The sequence below is a fragment of the Falco naumanni genome, chromosome 10 (genome assembly GCF_017639655.2).
Source record: "Falco naumanni isolate bFalNau1 chromosome 10, bFalNau1.pat, whole genome shotgun sequence".
Classification (NCBI taxonomy): Eukaryota; Metazoa; Chordata; class Aves; order Falconiformes; family Falconidae; genus Falco; species Falco naumanni.
Genome location: NC_054063.1, coordinates 31,493,139 through 31,514,500, shown reverse-complemented (window position 1 = coordinate 31,514,500; position 21,362 = coordinate 31,493,139). Strand labels below are relative to the sequence as shown.

General features: G+C 41.3%; 1 protein-coding gene across 7 annotated transcripts in view; it reads left to right on the top strand.

Annotated features, from left to right (window-relative positions):
• EYA2 (EYA transcriptional coactivator and phosphatase 2) overlaps positions 1-21,362 on the top strand; it is a 101,189-nt gene that overhangs the window by 72,592 nt on the left and 7,235 nt on the right. For all 7 annotated transcript variants that reach the window (XM_040609078.1, XM_040609081.1, XM_040609076.1 and 4 more), the window contains 3 exons: positions 11,746-11,835; positions 18,603-18,661; positions 20,797-20,957. In XM_040609078.1, the coding sequence (XP_040465012.1) occupies positions 11,746-11,835; positions 18,603-18,661; positions 20,797-20,957 (310 nt within the window). The remainder of the gene's footprint in view (positions 1-11,745; positions 11,836-18,602; positions 18,662-20,796; positions 20,958-21,362) is intronic.

The following is a 21,362-nucleotide window of genomic DNA, read 5'->3' as shown; positions in this document are numbered from 1 at the left end:
TTCCAGAATTTCTCACTTGAATAATGTAGGAAGTGTTAATCTCAAAGTACATTAAGTATCAAGACCTAAAATTCTTATTTTTGTCTGTAATTGATTATAAAATATTCATGTGCCTGTAATTAGACATACACGTGCTTTGAATTAAATCTCACACATGGAGGTCTTGGTTCTGTATGTCTTCCTCCAGAAAAAGTACCAGTTTATATGACCTTCATCTCACCAACAGTAATGTCCCAGTATCATCCCATCTGTTGCACTAGTAGAGCTACTGTGGAGGCACTCAAAAGAATTAGTCTATGAAGTTGATCAAGCTGAAGAAAAACACCTCTTTCTGGGGTGATTTTTCTGAGAAGAGGGGAGGAGGAACATCAACCATAGCTTCAGAGGTTTGGGTCTAAACTCCTGTGTTCTTTAGCTACAAAAACTCAAATGGTTCTGCATGTTGCCCCTTTCTGGGTCATGACAGCAATAGGGAGCTGTCCAAAAAAAAATCAGATTTTGAAAAAGAAAAAAGAAAAAAAGAGAGGGAAAATTTCACAAAAAAATTTATAAATTGTAGTCATATTATTAATCATTAATGCTTCAGTGTATATTTTCTGACCTGATTTCACGTGACAACTTTTGGTTTCTGAGGGAAACGTCTGTGGTCTTTACCATAGATACAGGGACCTCAGAGCATGGACAGTTCATCTGTAGTGTTCGGAAAATAATTTGTTCGCAGCATTAGTAGAAGTTAAACCACAAAATTGATTCAAGGTTAAATCGTGAATGAATAGCCCAGCATAGGTTGCTCCTTTTTTGTCCCCTCTGCCCAAACTTTGCACTATCCCACGGATTCCACAGTCATCGGACATTTGGTCTTAATGTCTTTCCCATACAGTCACTGCAGTGTAACCTTCACAGTGGCAGAGTGGCCTGCAAATTCACATCTCCTTTTTCTTTCTCGCCCATGGTTGAATGGATGGATACCTGTACAAACACACAGAGTCATAGTCTAAGTGATCAGGGCAGCAAAGCTGTCAAACCCAAGGAAATCTCTTCACCCTTTGGTTTCTCAGCAGGAGGCCCTCTGTCAAGAAAAGGCAAAACCCCAGAAGTTCCATAAACGGTTAACCCTGGATATTATGTTCAGGAGGGTTTAAAAACCTGTTCTGCAGGCTTCTTATAACTATAAGTACAGAATATTTACCATGTGCCTAGAGACTGCAACAGATGTAGACCATCATTATAGTTTAATGTTCTGTCCACCCAGCCCTTTTTAATACCTTCAGGCATGATAGAGCTCCCATTCAACAGGCAGGTGGCTGCAGTCTTTACGATGTCTGCAGAGATCTACCTGCCAAATCACTGACTAAACATGGGAAAAACAGGTCAAAATCCTTAACAGTGCTGCTGGGGTTTCACAGAGTTGGGTAAAAGTCAAGGGTCTTTGGCTATTTGTTTGAAGCAGCTAGGTGTAATACAGAAAGACTCTTTTGGTGGTATTAATTCAGATACAATAAAAAGAGATGGCATGCACGCCTGTGCCAAAAAAAATCACGAGTCCATTCCCCTTTTTCTGACGGAGATACTTGCAAGCTTGTTCCATAATCTGTGTTGTCAAAGCATGTTAAAAAAATCTTGCATCTCTTCCAGTCCAAGAAATTCTAAGTATTATATTGCAGATTCATTCCAGCACTGGAAGGATGGGTATCAAGAAGGACTAGTTAAGAAAAAAGGGGGCACTGGGTGCATTGTTTTCCCTAGCTGAGGGGTATGTGTGAAGCTAATACGTTTTCTCAGTATTTTGTGTTGTTCCCAGAATATGTATTCTTCTTCTGTGTTGGTACACTCCTTGGGATTTTAGTGTCAAAATGAATTTTGAGTAAAGCAAAATCTGGAGTTAGAATTCATCTTTATGTGCAAGTTACTCTGAAATCGTGGAACTAAAGGGAAGTTACTTTATTTTAGTACTGACCTAAAGAATTGCATACATAGGACAGTCTAAATTTTTGAATTGTGTTGCATCTTTATCAGCACTTTGGTGATGTCTGCTGATACCTGGGCATTACAATCTATAAAATTCCCTGTAAGATGTGGAGGAATTTCTGAGATTGTTTAGCATCTTGAATTGGTTCAAATAAAGAAAAACATACTGCGATTTAAATTGTAGTCATGCAAAGTCATGTTCTAGATTTTCGTTAACCTTAACTGAAAGGTGTTTGAATTGCTTGTGTTACACTGTGTCCCTGTGAGCTTGGACTATGTGGTTCTTTGCCTAGAGTGGCTGCTCTGGCTACTTTCAGTGGGGACTTGCAGTTTGCCTCGTAGTTGCTTGATTGATGTAGAGGCTGTTTTTCTATGATAGCTGTATTTTTTGATTGTATTCGCATTTCAGAAGTGGCAACACGAGATTTATCCAAATTGTGTCACACAAACATGAGTGTGATAGTGACAGCGCCTGCACTCAAGTTTCCAGCCTGTGCAAACATGGGCTCTGCCTCTCTGATGAGGGACTTGCAGTGGCAGAGGTATGTGAAGGACCAGGAGAAGGTACTTCAACAATAGCAGGGCCTCAAGACTTTTTGGACAGAGTAGCTACAATTGCTGCTTGGCCCAGTTGAGGGTAGGACATAAATATGATTTTCTAGCATTTCAAGCAAATTCATAGCTGCTGTATGTTGGCTGTCTGTGAACTGGGCTGTCTTATTCTCACCAAAAATGATGTTGTGGAGCTAAAAACTTTATTCCTCAAAGGTTTCACTGGCAGCTACGTGTTCTTACAAAAAGTTTTCCTTTAAGTGAACTATAATTTCCAATTAAAAAAAGAAAAAGTCATTGAAAAGTTCCTGCTTGGCTCTACACGAGATCCTTGTAAAACCCTAGGGTTGATTTTTTTTTTTTTTTTCCCCCTGCTTTCAATGAATGCTTCAAGTAGCTTGTGCTTTTCCCTGCTTTGTTCTCTTGCAGGACCCTAAAGCCAGGACCTGATTGAAACACCATAGGGATTTAATCAGATCTGATGGTGATTCATGCTTCTAATGGCCGAATCTGTCCTTTACTACTTTACAAACTGAGAAGGAATAAAACCCCATTTTATTGCTCGGCTGTTAAAAACTATTTGTAGAAGTTGCTAAGGTTCAAATCAAAAGCGCCCTCCCTTGAGAACTATTAGTTAATTCTAAGTGCCATGGCGTTGCTTTTTTTCTTCTTCTCTCGCTTGAGATGTGGCCTTATATCACTACTGCTGCTCAGACATCTGAGAGTTTTCCATTCCTTTGACAAACGTGAGCCAAAGTGCTTAAGGACATCTGTTTATTTTATTTCTTTAATGAGAAAACCTTCCAATTTCTGACTGGCTCAGCTGTGTTTATTTACATTTTGTTAGTCATATGTGTGGGGCACCTTGGGACGTTAAAAACCTGCAGAGGCCTATGCTGAGGGCTGCTAGCAGGCATCCTGGTCAGAAAGGCAGAATAAGCCCTTCCTAAGGAAAACACAGTCCTTGGAACTCCATAAAATAGATTTTCAAAACAAATAGAGCCTAATTCACTCAGTAGATCATGGATTAAGTCAAGATGAATACAATTTGGAAAGGATTTTCTGAGGAAGTTGGAGATTTTTTTACCCACTGGAGGCTAAACCTTGTATTTAATGCCTTTTTAAGTTAAATTAAAAAAGCATTCAATCACTGCAGGTAATAAAGAAGTCCGTTACTTTAGACATGCTGCTATATCAATTATTAGTTCATTATTGGAGAGAAGGGAGTAAATAATTCCAGCCATTTTATTATTTCAAATGTGTATTTCGGGAGCAAACATCTGTGTTTATCATCTGTACTGGTTGATGAGAAGCAGCAGCAGAAACAGCAAAACCAGATCCACAACAGCTTAGACGGTGGGCATGGGAGATGCTCTGAGCTCATGTAGATGTAACCTCTTGTACTAGAGCTTAGGTGAGCAGAGGGTTTTCTAAGCAAAGTGCATGTGTGGCATTTGGAAGTATTAAAGGATTATTTTTGACATAAAACATATCAGAAACAATGGAGGATTGTCAAACAAGCATGAGTAAAGGGAACCTGCTTTCCAGTGTCACTGAATTGTGACTTGATTTTAGGGGGGAAATTGTTTTAAAAGAACAAAGGGACATAACTTGTGTTAGGAAGTTGCACGTGCAAAATGTGCAGTTGTGCTGACGGTTACGCACTGTGATGTGTTTCCACCAAGCTTTCCAGGAGTTCTGTATTTTTCACAGAGCTATCAAGGGCTTACATACAGAAATACAGTGATTTTCCTGTGTTGAGGGGAAGGGAATGAAGACGTGTTTTGTTTAAATTCCATTGCTTCTTTTGACATTTATGTCGTCTGTAGTAAAAAGGAATTATTTGTAGATTTCTGGTCATGAACCTTTTGTATTACTAAATAAAAATAATCTCCATTTGTTCTCAAGCATCATGGCCCAGCTTTTAACCTGCGTTTAAGTACAGTATTCCCACAGGACTGGAATCCATTTCAGAACTCATGGGTTCAGACTCTGGATAAATTAGCGTAGTCATTACTGCTTGTCCCTAAGCATAGTTCATTTAGAGATTCAACCTCCATGTGTTCTTGAATGTGAGGCTTTAGTGACTGACATGTCCATTTACTTACTGGAAAAATGTCCAAGGCATAGTCCCCAACCATTTCTGAACAGATATGTGCTGGTAAAAGGAGACTTCTCCAGTAAATAATAAGCAATACTTTAGAAGTACCTCTCAAGTCAAAGTGAGGGTGAATATGAAAAGGTATCTGAAGAAAAGGGATAAAGGGATTGAATTGTATTTGCTCTCAGTCTAGCGTGGACTGTTCACACTGTGATGACTGTAGACACTATTCATTTTAAATTCAGTAGTTTGTCTAATAAACCTGCATATATCAATGTTTAGGTAAAACAACATGTCTTCATTTGGGGGGAAAAAAGTTTAGAGCCTGAAAGGCTGAGTGATTCCACTTGAAAAAGGACAATCCTTTTGTAAAAAGTCTGAAGTGTAGTCACTTAAGTTAGTCGCTTCTGATAAGGGGTTCCAGCTCCTGAGCTACTTGATTACTTAAAACAACTTTTCTCACAAATACTCCCTCTCTCACTTGAAAAGCACTGAGGAGCCTAGGTCTGGGTGCAGCCTGTGTCTATTAAAAAGGTAAAATTGCAAGCTAAGGTATTGAAGCATAGTAAAAGAGCTAAATGTGTTCTCTTTCTCAAAAAGACGTGGACTTACTTGAACTAGCACTGATGCACATGGTTAATTTTCCATTATTATTGGAAAGCCTTGTTCACGTCTCAAATTCTGATCAAGGTATAAAATGTTACAACCAAAGAATGATTGGTCTCACACTCTTTTTGTTCAAACATGTTGACCAGGCATTTATATCTTTGGGGTTTTTTATTAGTAGTAGTAGAAATATTTTTATACTACAACCAAACTGGTCCATTTTCCAGGAGTTTCTAAGTAATTAAACCCAATTAAAACTATTAAATTCTTTCTTTTGGTGACAACTTCATTATTAACAGCTAACTACAAGGAGGAGATTTAACTTAGAAAGCCCTTGATTGTATACTAATCCGTCTCTCACCTCTGGCTGACACCTGTGGCAGATAAACCCTATAGAATAGGAGTCTGATGAATACTCTTAATTAATACTTTCTTCCTTGTAGAAAAGTAATTATTTGCTCATGGCATAAACAGGTATTTGGCAGGGATTTAAAGAGACTGATTAGTTTTAAATACTAGGGCTTTATTTTATGTTTTTTTAAAGCAGGGTGTGGGGGAGGTCTGAATCCAAGATTCACACTCAGAATTACTTTGTCCTAACATTTTGAATGTCGGGTTAATTGGCACATTGCTAAATAGACGCAGAGTCAGACAACAAGCTGATTTGTTATCCGTCTCAAAGGAGCCAGCTTTGCCCCTTTGCTAATGGCCTGCAAGTCTGAACAGGGTACCTGTAAGGCAGAAGCTTGGAATGGGCTTTGGAGCCAGGATGGGAGGCGAGAGTGACTTGCACTTGAGAGATTGCCAGAGATAAGTCTGCTTCTCCCTTCCAAAATTACAGTGTACAAGACGGGAGAGCTGGCTGTGGGACATCCAGCCAACTGGATTAGCAGTAGCTGCAGGTGTTAACAAATACATGTCTCTCTAATGCATACTCTAGGGCAAATATAAGCACTGTATGAAAAATCAGTCTGTTTCAGGAGAGCAGTGGTAAGAAGGTTTTAATACAGAGCCATTTGGGAGGATGCTGACAGTGCAGTTTGAAGTGTGGCTACAACGCACATGGGCTTTTGTGTAGGTAATGCTAGTACCTTTAATAGTGAAGGTACAGCAACAAAGGCTTCTGTGTAGGTTAACTCCTGAAGAAGGATCTAGGGACGTAGTATGTTTAATACTTCTTTTTAAAACGTAGTATGCTTAATACAAATCTGGGTACAAATAGCTGCAAGTATTTGCAAAATTTGCTGCAAAATTTGCAGCTATTTGTACCCAGATTTGGTAGTTTAAAGCTAGTTTGGGTATGCCTACACATTCTGCATTCCCTTTGTTTTGCTAAAATTGGAGTTTCACATGGAGTGAGCAGACCTAACTTCCCATTTTAATCCACTGCATTAATAGGGAAATACTTGTTCTTTGCTCTCCTCCAGGTTTTGTGGAAATCATCTTTAGGCAAAAACATACTGAAGGTTGTTTGACAAGCTTCTTTTAGCCGTCTTCTGTTATCCTGTTACTCAGAATGAGGGGACAGAATGAAAGCAGAAACAGAAATTAATTTTAGGCAAGTTGTAACTAGCTTGGAGGACATAACTCAAATTGTAATTTTAAAATGTAATTCACTTCAGATGTACAGAGCTAGTTTAAGGGTTAGGAACAGTGCATGTAGGTAGCCAACATAAAAGCAAAATTCAGAGCAAATGTGTCAGCTTGTGCCATTGGGGTATGAAAGAAAATGCTCCCCTTGGTGAATGGACACTTTTGTCTTCCTCCGCAGCACGTTCCACAGGCTTCCGTTGCCCACATTTTCCTCTAGTAGAACTGTCTGCTGAACAGGCAGCAAAATTACCCCAAAATAAGCAAGATGGGGAGCTGGGAGTTGGCAGTGCCTCACTTACAGTGGAAGTTACCTTGCTCACAAGGTCTGGCCACTGCCAGCAGGGAGGCAATAGCCCATCAATCCTTAGCTGAAAGGCACAACTCTGACAGAAAGAGCAGAGAGATGTGTTCAGGGATGCTCTTTAGGGCAAACATTTTTCATCCAAAATGTTAAAAAAAGGGCTTATCTTACTCTTTGTATGTTTTGATCCTCTGTTGTTCATGAAGGAGTAGTAGGGAATGGGGGCTTTTTACCTCTCAGTTCCCTGAAGATGTGCGCTAAGCAGAAATGGGCAGCTGTGAAACTACTCCTCCTGATTTTTTGGAAATGGAACTGAAGGGTATTATTTTGAGAACAAATATTTCAGAATGACCAGTGCTCCCCTGGTGCTTATTTCCCCTGGCTGATGGGAGGAAGCTTGTTAAAGCTGTGTGTTGGAGGGTCAGGAGTGCCTGGTCTGTCTGTCCAAGCGCTAGAGGTTAGCACTAAACGTAATTTGTGGGGCTGTTTAATTTTGACCCTGAAGGAAGCTCCAGCAATGGTGCATGGTAGAGGTGAGGCATATAGGGATACGCTGTGGTGCTGGAGGTTCTATTTACAGAAGGAGTTTATTGCCTGTTTTCCATTCCTGCCTCTCATTGTCCTTGTTTGTGAAAGCATGACTTGTAGATTAGCAGAGGGGTAGGACCTTGCTCTTCTAAAATTACTAAACAAGCATTCAGGGTTGAGTTTTTAGATTAATCTGTTTTCACTGTAAAAGGTGGTTCCTGGAGGAGATTTGATTTCAAGCTGTCTGTGGTCCATTCTTGCTTGGGCTTCACATGCATCAGAAAACATTGGCTAGATCTGTTACCCAGGAAGCTTCTTCCCAGGTCTCCAGGGTGCACTTTTCCTGTGGAAGAACATGCTAGCAGGGATCATCAGTATGAATGTGGCAACTTTATGTTGCTTTGCTAAACTCGCATTACTCTAACCATAGGCATTAGCAGTCTGCCAGGGCAGTCACTGCAGCATTAGAGATATCCATTAGTGGTACAAGGTTTCTATGCCTAGAAAGAGCTCTCCATTAACATCTTCAGATAAATTTCATAATTCTCTTTCAGATTATTTACACACTGTGCAGAGAATTTGGACAACACATTGATTGATATACCTGTCTCATTTTGGTGCTTTCCCATCAGTCTGATTTTCAGTACTTGAACTGAAAGCTGTAGTGACTGTGTCTTTCCTCTGTGTGGGTACAAGTTTTAGCACAGTAGGGTTCAAGTCTGGGACTAGTGCTTCTAGATGCTGCAGTAATGCAAATAAATAACTGCCAGTGGAACATTGGCCTAGTGCCTCTAGACACCTATATCATACTGGGAGCGCTGATTTGCCTTTTAACTTTATCAGCCTCTTTAAGACTTGGAAGCGTGCCTTGCTATAGAGGAAATGTCCATACTGTGAAAGCAGTGATGCCAAATCATTTCCCCAAACGACTTCCCCTCTGGGTGGTAAAGTGCATTTTTCTGTTTTATTTTCATTCCATCATACTCTCTATCTCAAGAGAAAGATTTTTTTCCTCTCATCTACAGTTTAATTTCCATATTGTTTAGTTTAAGAGAAGGTAACTTACACACTGTGGAAATGTTTCTTACTCCCCATTAGTGATTAATACCAATAAAGCTAAAGACAAAACATAGAGGATAAATGACAGATACCAACCAATGAGACTTCCTGAAAGAGTTTTAAAGGCTAATGATCCTTGAAATGTACAAAAATAAATTGCTTCATTAAAAACTCTTTTACAAAATAATTTCTTCCTAGCAGCATTTTCTTCAAAACAGTTCCCTTGTGTACCTACACCTGGGTAGTAAAATTTTATTCAGTGCTGTTCGCATGGGGCCACAGTCAGATGCCCTGATTACGCCTGTGACCCTGCGCCTCATCAGGGGAGCAGGTTTGGGTCTTAAAATTAGAAACCTGTTCAAGGCAAGTCTGTTGAAGTTTACTTTTTGCCCAGAGGAGATAGTGCCCTTCTTTCTGGGACAGCAACAAGCATGTTTAAACATGAGTGACAGAACTTTTCTTTAGATGGGCACAATGCTTGTGAGTCACACACATGGCTGAAACCACAGCCATTCTGCTCTAATTAAAGAGAGCTACACCAAGAATGCGTAATAATTAGGTTAGTGTGTAATACACCATCCATGTCAACAGCATCTGCTGCGAAGGTTGATTGAAACGTACTCGTCCTCCAAACATTGTGCTCCCTGTTAGAGCTCCTCAACTAATTCATTACTGTCCTGTCATACAATAACATGACTCCGCAGAAATCTGCAGAAAATTAGAGGAAAGACTACATATAAATCTGCCCTGGTTTAGCATGGCTTGTAACTTTAGTGGAGAAAAACCCACATAAACATAAAGATGAGAGATCCCTGTCCTAATGAAGATGAATTACAAAAAAAAAAACCTGTTGTGGGAATGCTCTTTTTTATTTTCCAAGTTGTCTGTTGTTGTTTAGTTTGAACAGGCACAATGCTTTTGAGCTATGAGTGTTTATAAAGTTAGCCACAGCTTATTTTTGCTTGTGTTTTGAAGTATTTAATGAGTAAGAAAATGTTCTGCTGGGAACCTTGCTTGCATCAGTGTGTTTCTATGCTTTTTCTGTGGGTTTAGGAACAAGGTCGGTTGTTTGGGGGCAGGAGGGGCGGTTGACTTCATGCATAAGAGATGGGAAAGTGACTGAGACTCATTTAATATCACAGTGTATCAGGCTGTGTACAGCAGGTTGCTTGATTGTGTTTCAGATAAACAGATCCGCAGAGGCTGTATCCAGTGCCCATTGGGCAGCTGTAAGCCAACAACAGTAAGCCAAGAGCTGTAGGAGCCCAGCATCCGCCATCCCCCATCCAAGGGGCGGCTTGGAGCACTAAGTAGATCTGCTGTGCACATGCAGTCAGCTGTTCATGTAGCCCTCCAAGCCAGAAGAAAGGGAAGTGGCCCAGCCGAAAGTGTCAGTCACTTCTGCCATGCAGGATTGTCCGTGGGTGGCTTCTCTGGACAAGCAGTTAGCCCCATCAGCTTGGGCTGATTTAAGCTGGTGCTTGCTGACTTGGCAAGGAAATGAAATGACAGCCCTCTCACAGGCAGTTGTGGTGTCTCAGCTGGGTTGCAAGGGGCAGGGAAAAACATTAATTTTCTAAAATAAGTCAACTAAATGCACAAAAGCAGAGCTGCAGGTAGTGCAGTCCTTCTCCAGGGGAATTTACTTAAGGTTTTGCTACTGATGTAGGAGCAAGATCAGGATGTGAGAATGTTCACACTTGCTTTAGAACACATAGAAGCCATTTTAGAGCTGCTGGCATGTGCATTTTTACATTCTCTTAATGGTTAAAAAAACTGTGGTTTAAAAATGCTGCAGGCAGCCAGAACTGCTGCATCATGTCCTTTCCTTTTAGGAAGCATTTTGGGACCCTCCTGGGGAAGGGCCAAGTTAGACCTACACCTGACTAGGCAGGGGGCTGCTGGTACAAGAAAATGGCAGAACGAGCCAACTGTCGCAGTTAGCCACAGCCCACACAGACAGGAGCATCGGGTGCATGTTGCCATTTCTAACACTAGCTACAATGACAGGTGAACCCATCCAGCATTTTAATGTGCTGTGTCTTGTCTTGTCTTTTTTTTTTTTTTTTTTTTTCCCAATCGATATAGCTGTTTGGGTGTAACTGCTATTATGGCTACAGTTCTGGTTCTGCAGGCATGCTTTATACCACTGCAGAGCACGCTGTACTGAGCAGGAATAGTATGACTGTACTGGGACAGGCATTTTATCATGCTATAATTGGTTTTGCGTGGTAGGATGGGATGGGTTTAACTCTGCTGATGCTGTTAAATAAGTGGGCAGCATCAGTGGGGATGGAAGAGCTTTAAAGTAGTGTGGTTGTTCTTGCATCTCCTGTCCAGGTGCACATGTGCTGCTGAGGGCAGTAGATTATCACGTGCTGGGCTCTGGTGTGGGAGCAACACATCTGCCTTTCTGTCCTGTTCTGTGCTGATCACCTGAGCTAGTAAAAACATAAGCCAAGTTGTGCGATACACAGATTGCATCCTTTAGAGAAAGAGGCTCTATTTATGTTTGAGCTCCTGGGTTCTGTTTTCCGATTTTGCTCACCAAGTTGTTGTTTGACATTAAAAGAGAATAATGCTGACCTTCTATGGCTGGTTTGAAGAAGGAAGTTAGGGAAGGATCACCCTCTGTGTACTCTGTTGCTCTTAATGATCCCCTAACAGTTCACTAATGATGCTATTGGAAATCAATTATTGGTCTAATTTACTGAAGTAGTTTTTATATAGTCTCACTGTTTAAAGGTTCTTGTTACATCATCTGAGGTGTGTGGGCTGTTGTTGGTCAAGGGGAGCCATAGATATCCTTCAAAGAAAAGAATGTGATTATCTAGGAGAGCAAAAGAAAGGATGGGAAAAGCATGCTGAGATACACTTGGGAAATAAAATTACTTTAATTAACATATCTTTAGAAACAGGAATGTGTAGATCCTATGTTTGCCCTAAGATCTTCCACTCACCCCCCCCAAAAAAAAAAACAAACAACAAGAAAAACCCCAACAAAGTTAATAGGAAAAAAATTATTTTCCCCTGACAGGACACTACAACGTCTGTGCGGATAGGTCTTATGATGGAAGAAATGATCTTCAACCTTGCAGATACACATCTGTTCTTTAATGACCTGGAGGTATGTAGCTGCTTATTTTATTTAACATCTCTTTCTCTAATCATTTGCATCTGGTCTACAAACTTGTTTTTCTGGCCAAGAAACTTTCGTTTTTGACCCCAAAGAAATGAGCCTTAGATGGCTTATTAGAAGCATACTTACTGTGTCCCTTTGACATCTTCATTCTGTTAAGGAATTTTTTTCTAAATGCACAGTAACAATGATGGCTTTTGGCAGCTCTACTAAATCTAATAATGAGGACATTGCTGCTGCTTCTTCTGAAATTTGCTATTTAATAGTTTTATTAAGCTAAATTAGCATAGATCCTATGGGACAGGTAGCAATTAGCTATGAGCCAATGCAGAGGTTTTAAAAATGGTCTCTGTTCTTGAGGAAGCTTTGTTTGCACACACAGATTAGGAAGTCTGCTCAAGCTCAGGCACACTGCAGGATGAAACTATGGGAATTTCAATATGAAAAACCAAGAGGAAGAGTCCTCCTTCCTGTTTGTGGCACGGTTAGATCTGACTATGCCTTATACAAAGAAAAAACCCTTCTGAATATATGGCAAAATTTGAGCAAAGTTATGCTAGCAGAGTTCTGTCACCAGCTGAGAAACAGCTGTACAGTGCTGATGAAAATGTGTTTGCATTTGCAATCAGTAGAAATACTCTGAATGAGTCATGTACAAAGTGAGTAAGATGGGGTTTCTGCTGGGGCACTTTGGAGTCAGAATATTGCTTGGAGGAAAAATATCTGGTATCCCTGGGCAGAATTCTGTGGTCTTTTTCTTCGCTTGAAAAAGGAAGATTTTTTTTCTGTGCCAGATGAAATGAGAGAGCTTTTTCTGTGCCTTACGAGTTCAGCGAGAACTTCTGGTTCCTTCTGCTTAATTGCACTGTGGTCCGCTGCATTACAGGTGGTACAGCCTTTCCTGCCACCTGTCTCCTTACAATCTGAGGTTTCACTTGCTGAGAATTTTCATTTCCTTTCTAAGACAAGTAGTGGGTAGCACTGAACTGACAGATTTTTCCTCTTTCAGCTTTTTTCAAAGGAGGAGTTGGTGATGAGGGTACAGAAAGTACAAAGTGGAAAAGATCCTTCCCTTAGGAAAAAAACAGAGAGGTGCTGTTTTGGAGTGCAGGGCACTATATAAGTAGTAATAATATTTAATATGCAACCAGCACTTTCCACCCATTAGATCTCAACATGTGATGCAACAAAGCTCTGTCCCCTGCACAAAGCCACCCTCCAGAAACCCTCCACCTATGTAGACTTCTGCTGTTGGCAAATTATTTTAAAACAAGTTTTCCCCTTGCTTCACTTGCTGCTCTGAAACATGAAATGAAGTAGCAAATTGCCTGGTGTCAGTCAAATTCTGCACATTTATCTGTCAGTAACCGCTTTGGCTGCGAGAAGCAGAGTCCTTAGGTCAGTTTTGTCTCACACGGCCTCTCAAATTCTTCTTCAGCCACTACAGTAGAACAAAGGTTTTCATTATAAAAAGTTAGTACGTTGTGTTTCTTTTGTGGTTTCTAGACATTAAGGAAGCAAAAGCTAAACAAAAATCCCTCAAGACATGGGACTCTCATTCCAGGAGGACTAAGTAACTGAGTAAGAACTAGTCCAGTGAAGAGCTAAAGTTTAGCACTGTGTCTCCAAATAGAAATCAAAACCTTCTGCAAAATACCTGAGCTTCATCTCTAATACAGGAAGAGAGCCAGGTGCTACAGGACACATCTGTTCAGCAAAATATTAAGGGAGGTTTTCTCTTAAGTAGTTTGGGCTACAAAGATAATAAAGCATTTATGTTACTAGTGTTATTTATTGCTGCATGAGAAAAGAGAAGCAATTTTTGCTGATTTCCTAGGCTATTCTTGTCAGCTTACCTGCTTTTCTAAAACGTCAGGGAACTCAAAGTTGGCAGCTGAGTGCGTGAGTCAGTATAGCTGTAATGGACTTGTCAGAGGGTGTAAAGGACATAGGCACCTAAAGGTGGAAACAACTTGCTGCTGGACCTGGATGACTCAGAACCATGAAAAATGTTTAAAACTTTTGAAAACAAGTAGTGTTCCAGCAAGCCAGAGCATAAAAGAGATAGCTTTGTGAAACCATTTTATCTTAGGTCCCGCAATGACATAAAAATATTAAGCATTCTAAATGATGATGCATGGCTCAGCTGGAAAGAGATGAGCATTTTCTACTGAAAATTTTCTGTTTTCCCTTTTCAGACATGCTTGATAAGTGAAACAAACCAATGTATTTTTCAAACCAAAACCAAAGCAATGTGGTTTGATTTTAGCTGAGGCTTTTCAATGAAAAAAAATGAGAGAGAATTCAAGAGAAGTAAATGGTTCTTTACAAAATTTAACTTTCAAAAAAAAAAAGCCATTTCAGCTTGAAAGAACTTGCTCCTTCATTTGGGATGATAAATAAAAGTCAGGTTTGAGTATTCACAGAGCAATATTTAAGGATCATGCATCACCAAGTGCTAGGCTTAAAAAAAAATGCAGTGAATGGTATCCTTAAAAAAGAAAAAAGAAGTTGGTAAAAAACAAGCACAGAAGCTGATTCAGTTCTAGACCCACAAACATTACCAGATACATTAGCACCATCATGTGGTGTAACACTGGCCTGTACAAGACAAAATAAGCTAAAACCGCACAGGGCTGAAACTTGCTGTCTGTCTTCTGTGTTGGGGCAGAGTGAAAGAAGCTGTAGCTGAGAAAGCAGTAGGACAGTTGCCCCATTCAAATTCAAAGCAAGAGTATGCTTACTAGATAATACTAAACATAGTAAAACTTTTCTTTGGCACAAATCCATAACCACGTTCAGGCATTTTGGGAGGCCCAGCAGACTGAACCAACCAGAACATGGCTAGCCTCTGTCCTGACGGTGGAAGCAGGGGGAGAAGTGGAGGAAATGTCACCCATCCTCCCCAGAGAGGCAGGCTGGGCAAGGAAATCAGTTATTACTTTGTTTTAGTACAGGGGAATGGTTTGTTTTTCTGGCTGCAGTTTTCAGTGCTGTGCAGAGCAGAAGATGCTGCCAGAGTGTAAAGTCCTTTTGAAGCATTCCCAGAAAGTGCCTCATGAGGATGAAACATTTGTCCACGGCAAGATTTGCACAGCCCTTAGTAGCATTTTTCTGATCCTCCTTACTCTGGTGAAGATACGATTTCACATCATAGCAAAAAACTGGCTTCAGAGTCTGAATGAAGAGCCTGAACAGGAATGGTCCCTTTTTTCTATGAAAAAATGATTCTGAGACTCTGTTGTTAGTCAGGACTTTATCTGTTTTCAGGGTTTACCCAAAAGGGATTCAGGCAACTGTTTCTGGCTGTATTTTTCCTACTCTACTTGGGAGTGGGAATCTTGAACCTGTGAAAAGGTGAACCAGCAGATCCATTCAGATAACCTTCTTCAATCCATTCTCTCTTAGTGCTGCAGCCTCAGTTCTTGTAACTGCTGCAGCCAGTTTCCCATTCGATTCACCCCAAACCTCAGGCTAGTTGTGTGGAAGGAGGCTGATCACTGGTCCCCAGGGCAGGTGAGTGATGGGAAGCCATAGATTACACTCCATAGACCTGACTCGTACCACACGTGTCCAGTCTTTTTACAGAAGGGCGTTCTAGGGATTCTCTGTCAGTCAATTAACTCTTAACTTACGTGACTTAGAAGCTAGACTTTTTTCCCAGCTGATTCAGGGCTGGAGGCAGGTCGATGCTTGCTGAAGCATGGCTTAGTGATGTACCTGCCCTGTAGCAAAGAATCAAGGCACCAAACTTTGACACGGGAGCCAGTGTGGGGCACTTCCAGGGCGTGCAGCAACACAAGCCACAAGCATTGCCCCATTCTGGAGGCTGTTGGCAGCATAACCCAGGCAAGCAGAGCTTGTGTTTTTTGAGCCCCACAATGAAATCATACACGTGTGGTTTTGCCACACTAATTCATCCGCTCATGGTAGCCCATGCCTGTTGACCACATCATCTCATTTTGCAGTTGCAACAGTCCAGGCAGATTAAATTCCTACAGTCTGCAAGCGTAGGCTATACAAGGTGTTGTGTACAAAGGGCTCTAATCACATGGCAGAATATACCAGCAAATATTCACTTGAAAGGAGGTATTCTCACTCTCAGTTCCCCTTTTGGGAAATCGGAGAGAAAAGAAGTTAGCCAAGGTTACAAATCACAGTGAAGCTAAAATAATGAACTGTGGGCTTGCCAGGGTTCTGCTTTTTCTTCCAAATGCCTTTTGTTCACAGTGCAGTGCATCTCCAGTCCCTCTGGAGATACTGCATTCTGGACAACAGGTATTAAGGACAGGAGGACTGACAAGGAGATGAGGAATTAACAAACAAGGGGATTAGTGTGTTCACAAGTTTAGAGTCTTCCAGAGCTATCCCTGGAGGTTTTGTGTTCTGGGAACTGTTAACCCCCCACCTAATGAGGGATGCAGGCTTGACTGATCAGTGAATCCACAAAATGTTTAAAAATCTCTTAACACAGTCCTGATACACTAATAGACAACCTATGCATTTGATGTGCCCAAGACATACCTTGAGAGTATTCAGAGGGAGCGTGAGTAATAGCAGGAGCTTCTCCATGTGTCCTCAGGAACAGCTTGTATTTCACAAGGAGGCAGCAGAGGCTTTCTCCAAGCGTGCAGTACCATTTCAAAACTGCTGTAGCTCGGGCTCCTTTACCTGTGGGTACAAGGGTCTGGTCCCACCTGGAGGCATGCGGTGTAGCACAGACTGACCTAGAGATATCACAACAGTAAAAACAGTTCAGTTCCCAGAGTTGTGAGGGTTTGCTGAGAGTCTTACATGCCTGACTCAGTTACAGGCTGTACCTGCCACACATCATATACCTCTGAAATCCTAGAGTATCATTTTTAAAAGTTAGCAGATGTGAAAACTGGGAAATGTCCCCATCGCAGACTTTCATTTGAACAATCTGGGCATCTGGGCCGCCTTCTCAGCAGCCCAGATATCCTGCCTTGATTCCCTGCTCACTAAGATTTCAAGGAAATTCTGCAAGAATGAAAAATTAGTCTCGTAACCAAGCAGTAAAACATGGTCCACATTCTTCTTTAACCAGCTTCCCTGTGTTTCACCCAGTAACATGATAGGCTCAGCCAGCAGACTATGAGGTAGCGTCTCACCAAGTGTCATGGTATTTTATTAAGTTAGAAATGTGATAGCTACTGTTGTCACACTTCAGTGTACAGAACAATTCATTCACAAATGAGAAAAACAGATCCCTCCGCAAATACCTTTCCCCTAACTTCATACCCTGCATCATGCAACTTGAAGTGGAGCAGGCTGCATCAATGTTATCCCTGTATGGCTCAGAACAGCTATTGGGAGGGGGGCTTAAAAATGATGAAGGTGGAGAGAGAGACATGCCAGCAGAGATCTGCTGTTCAGCCACTTGGCTCCAATTATATGCAGAAATATACCACCCCAGTGATAAATTGCTAAGAGGACTGATGAGAGGAGAACAAGTCTTTTGAAGAATTACCTGAAATAATTGCTGCAGAAAGTCTCATGATTATGGACAAGAGCTATCTGTGACATTTTGCCATTGATAGCAAATTTGGTTACTTGTTTGGGGATATTTTTTTTTTAAAGGGGCTAGTTTAAATTAATTCATAAAACTCACAATTGCGTAAGGAGGATAAGACAAATTCTGTGGTTTACAGAGTACTGAAGTGGTGAAGAATAACTGTACCCTGGTTACCTGCAGTTGTTCTGACCTCGGAGCCCTGTTGTACCAAGTGCTTTTACCTCTGTTGAAAAGTCAGCCAGGACAAAAACTAGTAGTGTTCATCAGCTTGAAGTCTTTCTGTTTTGTCCTCACCTGCAAGGGTCACGGAAAAAGATTTAAGCAGTGGGAGAAGCTTCCTAATTTTTCTCTTTCTAATTTTTCTCTTTCCAATCTTAATGCTAAGGCTAGGAAAGAAACCAAAGAAATAACATTTCTCAAATTTTTGAGGCAGGGCCTCCACCATTCAAACAATGAAGAATTTTGGAAGATAAGATCTGGAGTACACACTTCATGCAGGCTGAGCTCCAAGTATATATTCTGGTTAAATTTCCTGTGCATAGATTTCCTCATTTTTGACACACATTATTCCTTAACTCTGTCTGTGGCTGGGGCTGTGAAAGGGTGCCGCCTTCAGTGCTTCAGCCTGGCTTCCCTGCACATCAAAGGAAGCTCAGCCCCCTCAGAACAAACTGGGAATACACCAGCAGGGTAGGCTCTCTGGAAGTTTCTTTGGGACAGATCTTCTCGCCTTGCCCCTGTTCAAAGCAGTATTCTCACAGGGGTAGAGGCTGCCAAGTCTCTGCCTTATCGTGCATACAGAGTTTAAAAACCACAGTTTTCCTGTCTAAACCAGCATTTCTCTCCCTCCTGTCTGCATAAGAAGGAGTTCCACTTACTGTATTATTCAAGAGCTGTTGTGCCCTTAGATAACACATCTGTCCTGCACACACCCTGCCTGTGCCCAAGATCTCTCTCACACACCAGCTTTGTCACACACCCCCCCAGACCTCTCAAACGCATGCACATCCACACAGTCATTGTCTATTCATATTTTGTGCAAATGCTATGTGATACTTGCTACTAACAATTAACTGGCTAGACTATGCCAGACAATACTAGCAATAAATAAGATGTTATCTCCTTAATATTACCTTTAAAATAATTTTTCATTACACTCTTTCAGATTTTTTTCCAAAGCATTTACTTATTGCTGTATTTTTTTTTTCATACTTCTCAGGACTGTGACCAGATCCACATAGATGATGTATCATCAGATGATAATGGTCAGGATCTAAGGTACGGGATCTCCGGGCTGGAAGCTGCAGGTCAGGTAGTCCCCATCTGTTTGAAAATATCAGGGGGCTGGCCAGTGATGTAAAAAAACATTCTCAGCCATGCGCCCTCTCCCCTCCCTGGCTCCATGCTGTCTGCATTTATTAAGCACACAAACACAAGAGTCCCGTTTCTCACATTAATATGCCTTTGTCTACTGTCAAGGCCTGAGCATACTGAGCTTTGAACCATTCTGGGAAGTATATCTGAAATTAGGTTGAACCCCAGTCAGACTACACTAGTTCCTGATAGGATTTGGCCAGGTTTCCCCCTGCCTAATCTGTAATGAATGGGCTCAGCAGTGAGTATTATGGACCTTGCCATGCCAGAGCCTTGTCACTGGTAGAAACTCGTGCTAAAGCTGCACCAAACATTATTATTATTTGTGTAAGTTAGATTATCACGTACTTAAAATCTGCTTCTGTATAATTACATCTACCTTTCCCAAAGTGTTGCCTGCAGACTCATGGTAATCGGCACAAGAGTTAAATGTGCAGAGGTCATATAGAGCTTCATAATTTGTGTTTTTATGGCTGGTTATTATGAGAAATTGGTGCAGAAACAGCACAGAAAAAAGTGAAGTATTTTAGGAAACGACTTTTCCTTCTGTAGAGAACATTTGAAAGATTTTTTTGCTCTGACTGGAATGCTACTTTATGCTTTGCAATACGCTGAAATGCACGTGTATATTTAGATCCTTGGCTGCAGTGGCCTGTAAGCAGGGGAGTCTGGATACTTGTTCAGGCATCGATTAAAACATTAATTTGGGTTTTATTTCAATCAGTGCACTGTGAGTGAACAAAAAAATTGTATGCTAACAGCATACCTTGAATGATGTGAAGAGCCCCTGCCCAAATGGTTTCAGTTGTTTGAGAAATACTTTTCAGCTGCTCATGGCTCGTCTGTGTGGGAAACGAAGCTGAGCATGTTAAACTCCTATGTGGATGCTCTAATAAAGTAGCATCAGGGCTTTCTGGAAGGGAAAATTACTGTGCAGTAAATCAAGATGTGAATATACAAGAACTGGCTACTCCCCCAGTGAGGTGTGAGAGGCACTATAAGCTGAGCTAACTTTAAGCTGCAGCTGAGAAGGGTAGGTCCGTGTCGCTAAGCCTTTCTGTCCCTTCTCTTGCTCTGGTTCAAGCCAAGTTTGTCCAAATCCACTGGGTCTGTGACCTGATCCAGCCAACTGTGCCCCGTGAGCTGCACCTGCCCTCTTCCATTGCAGCTCAGTCTGAGATCAGCTCGAACCATGAAACCTGCACTGATGCTGTCATCAGGCAAACATTTTAAGATGACATGAGCTGGTACTGCCTCTTTTCCTGGCCCCCTCCTCCAAACCTGGGAACTAATCCAGCTGAAAAGCAACTTTTTAAAAAAAAAACAAAACAAAACAACTGTATTACCTTTTAACTAGAACAGTTCCCTGATCTGATTCACCTCAGCGTTGAAGAAGTGCTTGTGCTGGTACAAAGGAAGGGACATCGGGCAGGGCTGAAGACAGGAACAAATGCCTGGTAGAGCTTTCTTCAGAGAAACTGCCTGTTTAAGATGTTTGTGGAACTGTACTTGCCCCCATTTTGTTGTTGTAATTACTCTAGAGTTGCTTTGAAATATTAACTCAGTTTAACAAAAGCCACTTTACATGTTGCAGGTAATTAAGGCTCTTTTAGTTAATTTCTTCATTTTTTTTCTTGATCTAATGTGCGTTCAGAGCCAGTTTAGCAATATAGCCAAGCAGTCAGAAAGGTAACACCAGAATTTTCTCCTTTAGGATCTGAGTATTTCTGCAGTTATCTTAGCAGCCTGGATGAGAGGCAGGTGAGGAATTTCAGTGACCTGAGGACAGTCAGATGTTTAGTAGTCCCAAGAACCTCAAAACTGGCAGGGAGTGCTAAGTAACCTGCATTGTGTTTACATTTTTTATAATCTGTGCTAGTAACCATGCTAGACATGAACTCCAGTTCTGTACAGCCTGTCCTGTGTATGTCTGTGCTGCCACTTGTCTCCGCGTTTCTTTTCAGTTGTTTCCACTCCCTGCTGGTACTGTATAGACTGTAATTATACTGACCTCTCCTCTTCCCTTCTGTCTTTCCCAGCACATACAACTTCTCTGCGGATGGCTTTCACAGTTCAACTGCCAGTGCCAATCTGTGTCTGGGCTCGGGTGTTCATGGGGGAGTTGATTGGATGAGGAAATTAGCATTCCGCTACCGGCGGGTGAAAGAGATGTACAACACCTACAAAAATAACGTAGGAGGTAAGGGTCTATGGCCAGGCAACAAGTATGTCTTACATCTTCCCAAATACTTCTGACCCTGCTAGGGACATCCATGGAGAAGTTGTAAAGAGCATTGTGATAAGAATACTTCACAGTGAGCTGAGCAAGTGTTTCAGCAGTCATCCTCAAATAAGGTTCTGTACAGGATTTGCAGGAGATATGCTAAAATACTTGGTTTAGTGGTTTGAGAAGGACTCAAGTCCAAGTGTGGGGGTTTTTTTAAACATTTTTGTAATTTCTTTGTCAGGAAAGCAACCTTCTCCAGTTTTCCAGAATGTTCAGTAAGCAAGCAAATGTTTCAAAACTAAATGTGCTTTTTTTTTTTCGCCATAGAACACATGGCTGATCTCTGTCTGAAGGCATTCTTGTATATATTTGTATACA